Genomic DNA, 9,237 nt, shown 5'->3' with positions numbered 1-9,237 from the left:
GAGTAAAAAATTACTCAATAATACTTAAATTTAAATCATATCGGAGAAAAATTGGTTTTATACTCTCAGAATAGAGTCAAAAGTCACTCAATTAATAGTTAGCAGTAACTCGGATTTGAGTAAAACTCACTCATTTCTGATGCAATAGTCATTTGTACTCATACTAATAAATTGAAAATTTCACTCAATCGGGTATGGACAGAAATTGATACATTACTGAGTAAAATTGAGTGAAATTTCAGTGAAATTTTTTTACAGTGATATAGTAGTGAATTATTTGTATTTAATAATAACATGAAATCCATAACTTTGAAGTAAGGATATTTAACAGGTCAAAGATATGACAAACATATTGCTTAATAGTCGATTATTATAAGATGAATATTATATTATAACAAACAGTAGTATCAATTACATTCGATCAATGACTTGCTGTTTATCGGAAATATAAGATAAGTTATTCTTAAGTGCTACAGGTCTTGCCATGTATTAATTTAATACAAATTTATGCACATCAATGATTTCACAGACCAACAAAATTTAACTTTTTTTTTTAAGCAGAAACTTGTATATATATATATTTCCCAAGGATTTAGGTGCGCTGAATCCGAATCTGGCAGTTCAATCACGTCAGGTTTTTGAGATATTCTAACCTAAAAGTAAAAAAAAAATACTGTTTTTCGTCATATTTGAGGTTATGTAGTAATGCCATTTATTATTTTTCAAAAAACTATACATTGAATCTAAAAGTATAAGGCTCCCTCCTTCGAATGCCGTTGAGTTTGCTCAAATATCTTTTTTTTTCGTTGAGATATCACATGTTGAAATTTTTAAGTTTCTCAGTTTCTTAATATGCGAAAATCTACTAAGCACCCCTTAGACATCAAGCAGTCGATTGCAATTCAGAAACTTCATACCCATACGGTTTGTGGGTTTGGAGTTGGTGGGCTTGGGGTTTGTAAACTTGGAGTTTGTAGGTTCGGGTTTTGTGTGATTGGGGTTTGCGGGTTTAGGGATTGTGGGTTTGGGGTTTGTGGGTTTGTGGATTTGGAGTTTGTGAGTTTGAATTCGTATGTATTGAAGGTTTCTGAGTATGAAGTTTCTGAACTGCAATCAACTGTTTGACGTGTAAGGGATCCTTAGTAGATTTTCGCATATTAAGAAACTGATAAACTTTTTTTTCAACATGTGATATCTCAACGAAAAAATATGACGAAAAAAAGTGTTTTTTGCACTTTTAAGTTAGGATATCTCAAGAACCTGACGTGATTGAGCAATTCTGCGACTAGATTCAGATTCAGCTCACCAAAATCCTTTGGGAATGTATATTAGTGTGTCTGCTTCTTGACCCTTGTTGTCCTGTGTTTTCTAACATTAAACACATTTAAATTGCAACATTTTTGGATTGTATACCTAAATATAGAACAATTAAAAAATATTATGATGAAATTATATTTGTATAAAAAGTGTAAAAAAAGTTTTAGTAATAATAAATTTTCGCCTAATATAAATATTACCTCTGATGTACCCCGTCTGTGGACCTTTACTGTTTCTAACATGCACATCCGATATTCGTAAGTCTATTGTGATCTGTACGATTTATAATTTTGCTGGTGTCTTTATTTAGATTTTGAACCCAAGGAGAGCCATGGAATCAATTAATAACGATTTACATCTTTTAAGTGAATTTAAAGATCATAATTATTTTAAAATGAAATCATCCAAATCACTAATCATTGTGTTTTATATTAACAGAATCCGTATTAACTTGTTAAAATTTTATTTTATTTTAACTGTAAATAATGTACCTACGTTTACCATATGTACATATTATTATATTCGACAAAAAAATTAAGTATTAGATTACGATTTTCATTTTAGAAATTATATAAAAAACTCCTTCAAGATATCTTTGAAAATTCTGTAATCTTATAAATATATTTTAAATTTCTCATTAAAAAATCTCGTGCTTTATAACACTTTAATTATTGTGATTTTTTTGTGCAGTTCTTCTTTATATGTTGTTTGCAAAAATCGAATTCAATTTGTATATTTATTTAATTTTATTGACAAATTAAATATATTTATCATCCGTTTCGTGAACATAATTGGATAAAAATGAAAAATCGGAGACTTCTGAAATTTGATTATGCCTGTAACAGAAGAACATAATTTTCCTCAATCATTAAAAAATAAACTTATCACTCTTTCATTGATGCTTTAAACAGAACGCTGTTAAGTTAATCAATTCACTATTTAGGTAATTTCCACATAAAAATTCTTAGAATTTAGAAGCAAATATTTTCTACTTAATAAATAAACATTTTCCTAGTCAAATACATATATTTAATCATTATTATTATTTTAATATACAGGGTGTTCTAATTAAAACTTCCCACCTGGAAAATATCGGGATTAAAAAAAACCTGAGACGCATCCATTTTCTTTTCAAGCGAGACACGTGATAGCAAGTTTTGGTGTCTTGGAAGCTACCTCTTAGGAAGGTGAGTAAAATACCTTTAAACTTTAAATGACAGCCTATGTTGAGTGACATCTCATTTTAAAGCTTTTTCAATTCTGCTCACGACATCATACGACTTTTTAAATTCTGGTAAAGCTCGGTCGTGTAGCATAAATTTTCGACTTTAAGTGTCCCCGTAGAAAATAGTATAAGGGCGTTAGATCTGGAGATTGAACCTCTGAGCCCTATCCAGTGATTTGGAAAGTTCTGATTAAGAAATTCGAGTTTAGAGAGAAATCATAGAGTATTAAATGAATATCTTGTTACAAATTCTGCAAATTCTAATTGGGATACATTTTTACCGTACTATGTTTTTGCGAATAATATAACTCGGATACAAATTATTCACCTTACGAATTAGTTTTTGGTAAAATAGCAAATTTACTAAATGAAATTTTCACTGAAGTATCACCAATATACAATAAGTATATATGCTTATTCAAATGAACTTAAATTTAGATTGAATGCAGCTCACAAAAGAGCAGTAGAATTTCTTAATAAAGAGAAGGAAATTCTTTTTAAAATTATCTGTCAAAATGGAGTTAATTCTACAATTTTGATAACTACTTCTTCAGAAACATTCGTTTTAACTAAACTAGAGGATTCTCAAACGGTTTAGTACTTGTACTAGGTTCCTTAATACAAAGTTGTGGTAAATGATTAATTCTGTTATTGGAATCATTTACTAATGTAATTTTAGTTTTTACGTCATTTATAATTAATTGATCGGCAACACTAACAGTTTTTCTTATAGAATTATATGTTTCAATGTATATTGTGTGCAGATTTTTTATTTGACTTAATTCTTCTAAAAGACTTGATGCTTTGTATACTCTGTTAGGTCCCCTTTTTTAAATTTTTATTAATTACTTCAATTTCTTCTATAATTGTCAGAAGAGATTGGTAGGAAGTCATAAATTATGAAGTCTTATAGCTAAACTAGAATATAATTACACTATTCACTTCACTTTATTCACTTGTACAGGCTGGTCCATTTTCGATGGGAATTCAGGGTATTTCAGAAACTACTAAAGATATGATAAATCTGACACCACGTTCTCGAGCTCGATTTTCATGGCAAACTCGACTGTCAGATCGGAAATTTGCTATCTTCATTTGTTTCTGAGTTACAGGGCGTTTCTCGTTATTGTGACACTTTTTAACATGTCTGTATCTCAGCTGTTAAATAAGTTAGAGTTAAAGTGAAAACTGCTCAAGACTAATTCTTTGGCGTAGAATTGAATGCCGGTATTAGATTTTTAGTAGATCTTAAGATTTCGGAGTTATGACCCAAAGTTATATTTTTTTAAATGGAAATCGTAGCTGACCATGGCCTAAAAAAATAGAGATTTTTTTCCGCTTTTCAGCAATATATCACATGCTATAGTTATTTTTACAAACACGGGAGATACGGGGTGTTTTATATATAAATTATATATTTTTTCCTTTTTAATATGACCAGCTATGAAAATACAGATAAAACTATAATTCTTACTTTTACAAAACTCATATCTGTTGTAAAAATATGACGTTTATTTTAAATGCACGACATATACTCGTGTGATCATATAATACTAACGAAATCTTAGGAGATAGGTGAATAGGAACAAACGGACCGATCAGATGGCCAGCTAGGTTACCTGATTTGAGTCCGTTGGACTTTTTCTTTTGGGGTTTTCTAAATGACATTATATTTAAAATTCCTTTTAATAATATTTCAAATATACATTTAATGAATGCTACCCGAAGCGTTGCCAGAAGATGCGTGAAATGTGTGACAGTTGAGGGACGACAATTTGAACATTTAGCTATCATTTTTGATAGTTTTTATTGATGTAGGTACTTAGCATTGTTTAATTTACGTTTAATATTGTAACATCAGTTAAAGTGGAATAAAAATTTGAAAACTCTGTCTTTTCTTATCTGCAATATATATTTTAAATAAACGTCATATTTTTACAGCAGATATAAGTTTTGTAATAGTAAGAATTATAGTTTTGTATGTATTTTCATAGCCAGCCATGTTAAAATGTAAAAAAGGATCGAATTTATATATAAAACACCCCGTATCTTCTGTGTTTGGAAAAATAACTATAGCATGTGATATATTGCTGAAAAGCAAAAAAAAATCTCTATTTTTTTAGGCCATGGTCAGCTTCGATTTCCATTAAAAAAATATTACTTTGGGTCATAACTTCGAAATCTTAAGATCTACTAAAAATCTAATACCGGAATACAATTCTACGCTAAAGAATTAGTCTTGAGCAGTTTTCACTTTAACTCTAACTTATTTAACAGCTGAGATACAGACATGTTTAAAAGTGTCACAATAACGAGAAACGCCCTGTAATTCAGAAACAAATGAAGATAGCAAATTTCTGATTTGACAGTCGAGTTTGCCATGAAAATCGAGCTCGAGAACGTGGTGTCAGATTTATCATATATTTAGTAGTTTCTGAGATACCCTGAAATCCCACCGAAAATGGACCAGCCTGTACTTCACTTACTTGCAAACGCTTGTGACGATGTTCGGGTCGGATGAAGATGACGCCGATGGTGCCGACCTGGTAGAAGGTAGATGTTGGTTGATTGTGGGATATTTTCGCCTAAATTTCCATATTGGATGGTGTTTTGATGTGAATTATAACTCCACTTCACTTAATTTTAACAGTGTTTTTGCATTTAAATATTTTGTCTTTATTTTCACTGCTTCTTTTTTCACTAGGTATGTACCTACTCGAAACGGTGGAAGTTGCCTGTGCATTATGTCCTTGATTAGAGTTGCAGTAATTCGTTTTTTAAACACTTTTGTGCAAAAGAATATTGCAAAACCGCAGATCACTAGTAGCGACAAAATTACAATTGTTCCAGAAATAATTATCGCTGAATAAATTTGCGGATTAGTGCTTCCGTTATTTTGGTTCACTAAAATTTCTTCTTTTGTATTCTGGTTCCCCATTTCGCTTGATTTAAAACTTTTTTGAAAATGCACTACATTCTGGAATCTTCCAATATTTTGTCATCTTGGAACCTTCTGATTATCCTGGCAGGATCGCCATTGTCTTTTTGGGTAGAGGTATATTTGGTGTTAAGTAATAGAGACTTCGAGTTAAGATTAATTTTATTTTCTATAATTACAATAATGTAAGTTTTGCCGAGTCGGAAAAATGTATTGTCATTGCCCGGACGACCGGATCTAGGATCTTTTGACCCGTCGCGTATTACATTTATCGCAAAGTTACAAGTAGCGGTTAATGACAGTACAGTCATTTAAAGTATAAGGGTATTTTATGCCCCTGCCTCAGGTTTTCTTTGTTTTTTTTTAATTCCAATATTTTCCAGGTAGGAAGTTTTAATTGAAACACCCTGTATATTTTTTTCTAGTCGATAAGAATGTTAGTTTTGTTTTGCAAATTTTTCTTACATTCTATTTATTCACAGTTATATAACATATTTGTTATTCTACTATGTACTTCATTTTTTGTTTTCTCTTATTGTTGTCGTCATTTATGGTTAATAGTTTAAAGCTTAAGTTTGCGTCGAGTGTACGGTTAGTACTTTTCTATGCACTAAACTATAAAAAAATTCCTTGGGACCGACTTAATAAAAGAATACCCTTTTAGGGTTTACAGAATTGATTGCAAAATCAATTTCTTCATCCAAAAAGACAAATAATGCAATGCAACATCCTAATTTGTTGTTTGGTGATTTTTTAAAGTGCCAATGTTGAGAAATCAAAATTAGATATCTTTTGCTGTTCTCCAATACTGGAAAAATTTTGCAATAAATCTGAAGATATGATTTATGTAAAAGATGCAGTTCCATATCTAGAGGGTTATCCATAATTCTATGAAGATTCATTTGACCCATTTCTGAATAAACAGTGCACGAAAAAATACTGTAATGAATTAAAATTAATAGGTATCTAATGAATGATGATACTTGGATGTGGAAAATCCCAAGACGGAAAACCTTCTTGCATTAAATATCACAATAACGATTCAGTTTTTGAAGAAAATCAAAACATACAGTTATTGTATTCGAACACAGGGTTTGTATTATAAACTATGTAGCATCCCTGACATTTTTGTCAAACAAGATAAAATCTTACTTTATATTTTAAATTTCAGTAGCACAATATTAAAAATGTATTTGTTTATTTAACCATCGACTTGAAGACCGTCACTGTGCTGTTCATCAACGTCCTTCTGAAAGAAGGCCACAAAACGTTTGATAAAAATAAAAAAAATATTTGCTTTCCCGGAAAATAAATTCTTGAACTTGACTCAATGATTTTAATGATCGGAATATTAAAAAATAATCGACAGGTAAGTAAGTAATATTCGTTTTAAACGCGTAGTTGGTTATTTACTTCTGATATCTATTTGTATAAATATTTATATCCATTAAGTAAAAAGAGTTACATAGATAATATTTAACCTTTATGTGCTTTCCTTTGAATTTTGCAACATGAAATCTCATTACGTATAAACAAATAATTTCTCAATGAAAAGACGTTTTAGTATACAAATTAATGATAAGAGAATATCATTAAGTCAGCGTTACTTATACATATTCAAAAACAAGTTTGTTTAAGTAAAGCCGTTTCAAAATCCAAACCAGTCGACTGTTTTAAGTCTTCAAGCGTGTATCTAAGTCGCAATATCGCCAAGATGATGTCCAAACCTACCGATATTGACCATAAAAAAAGTGATAAGTCGATTTCGCCGGAAGGAAGCCCACCAAATATTGTGAGTCATTTTCTGATTGACCGATTATTTAGATTTTACAGTAACCAAATTATTTTTTGTTAAAGAAAATGCATGCCTGTCTTATCTGGTTTCGCTTTAAACTGCCATATTTTCCCAAGTTTTCTGATAAAATTTTGAAATTTTTTTATAAGAGAATATTGAACTGTTGAGAGTATGGAAGAATTTTGTATTACGTAATAATGAAACGAGTTACCTAAATATATTTGAGTTTAGTTGAACCTTACTTATACTATAAATAAATACGTATATATATTACTAACCAATTAATAATTTAGAATAATTTACATTTATAATCGACTTTAAATATAAAAATAAAAAAGTTATAAGAATAACTCTGTTTTTTTGTAATTAATATATAATTTATAACAATGAGACACTTTCATATTTCGAAATTAAGAATCGGTAAATAGTAGAATAATCTTTATTCATTAAAATGTAGATAGTAGGTGATTTACAATATACATTAATATACAGGGTGTCCCGAATTTCATGCAACAAAATTTGGTCATAGATTCTTAAGACAAATTTAGGGGACCCGTATTTTTTCTTTTTGCCAACTGGCCCCGTCTTTCGGAGTTACAGCCCCCTGAAATCTGCCTCTAAGAAGTTTTTTTATTATATCTCAAAACCACGTTGTACGAGAATCACTAAATTTGGTACACAGGGGTTTTATGACATGTGGAATCTCACAGTGCTACGCTTTTTGGCGAGAAACCCCCTTAAGACACTTTTTCGTGGGCCCCCTTGTCTTTGGAGCCAGACAAATTTGGTCGCAAATTTTTTTTTTTTAATTATTAGTTAGCTAGAAAGCCATTGAATTTAGAAACTTTTTTGTCTCTTGATATTTGTTTCGTAAAACGCAATGTTTTTGAGGAAAATGTCGAATCATGATATGCATTCGATCACATTTTGACACTTTTCTTGAAAATATTGCGTTTTACGAAAAAAGTATAAAGAGACAAAAAGTTTCTAAATTTAATGGCTTTCTAGTGGACTAATAATTTTTAAGAAATTTAAATATGCGACCAAATTTTTTAGGTTCCAAAGACAAGGGGGCCCACGAAAAATTGTCTTAAAGGGGTTCCCCTCAAAAAAACGTTGCTTCATCAGATTCCACATGTCATAAAACCCCTGTGTACCAAATTTAGTGATTCTCGTACAACAGGGTTGTGATATATAAAAAAAAGATGATTCTTAGGGGCGGACTTCAGGGGGCTGTATCTCCGAAAGAGGGGGCCACTTGGCAAAAATAAAAAATACGGGTCCCCAAAATGTGTCCTAAGAACCTGTTACCAAATTTTGTTGCATGAATTTCGGGGCACCCTGTACAGGGTTCTTCACGGTAAGCGGCCTATTAAACGTTTCGGAGAAACCAAAGATAACTTGACTGAAATTTTTTATAGGGGGTTATCAGATATCTCTTTAGTGAAAATAATGCCATCAACGTAGCACTTCCGGTTATACCGGAAGTAATTGTCAACTTCGTTATTTTAAATGGGACACCCTATATATTAGTGCATTTTCGACAAGATAAATTAAAAATTAATTAGATATGTTGAACCTTCCCTGTACCTAAATCTAACCGTTTTCGAGATAATCGACATTTTTTTTAAATTTTGACAGATGCAAGCGTTTCACTTGCTTTTCGGAACACAGAAAGAACATAAGATGTGCATCTTACCTATAGCCTGTATAATATGGTGTAAAAAAATACAGGATTCCATTTGAATTTGAAAAGTTTTGTCGGTGTTAAGTTTTCAAAATGTAACAAAAAAAATGGGACACTTAGTATAAGTTTCTTCAGCTGATTTTAATAGGCCATTTACCGTGAAGAACCCTCCGGTATGTAATATAAGTACCATTGAATTATTGTCTTTACTTTCCTTAAGGAACTGTACCTACGTTTTTTCTTCTAGCAATTTTAACATTTAATTTAAAATTTCA

At 30.7% G+C, this 9,237-nt stretch overlaps 1 protein-coding gene across 1 annotated transcript in view; it reads left to right on the top strand.

Annotated features, from left to right (window-relative positions):
• The first annotated feature begins 7,103 nt into the window (after nt 1-7,103).
• LOC108910083 (protein henna) overlaps nt 7,104-9,237 on the top strand; it is a 28,954-nt gene continuing 26,820 nt past the window's right edge. The window contains exon 1 of the mRNA XM_018714589.1: nt 7,104-7,272. Within this exon, the coding sequence (XP_018570105.1) occupies nt 7,195-7,272 (78 nt within the window). The 5' untranslated portion in view covers nt 7,104-7,194. The remainder of the gene's footprint in view (nt 7,273-9,237) is intronic.

Source organism: Anoplophora glabripennis, unplaced genomic scaffold, assembly GCF_000390285.2.
Source record: "Anoplophora glabripennis isolate ALB-LARVAE unplaced genomic scaffold, Agla_2.0 scaffold480, whole genome shotgun sequence".
In the NCBI taxonomy this organism is placed as follows: Eukaryota; Metazoa; Arthropoda; class Insecta; order Coleoptera; family Cerambycidae; genus Anoplophora; species Anoplophora glabripennis.
Note: the sequence above shows the minus strand (reverse complement) of the source record. Positions and strands in the feature narration are given on the sequence as shown.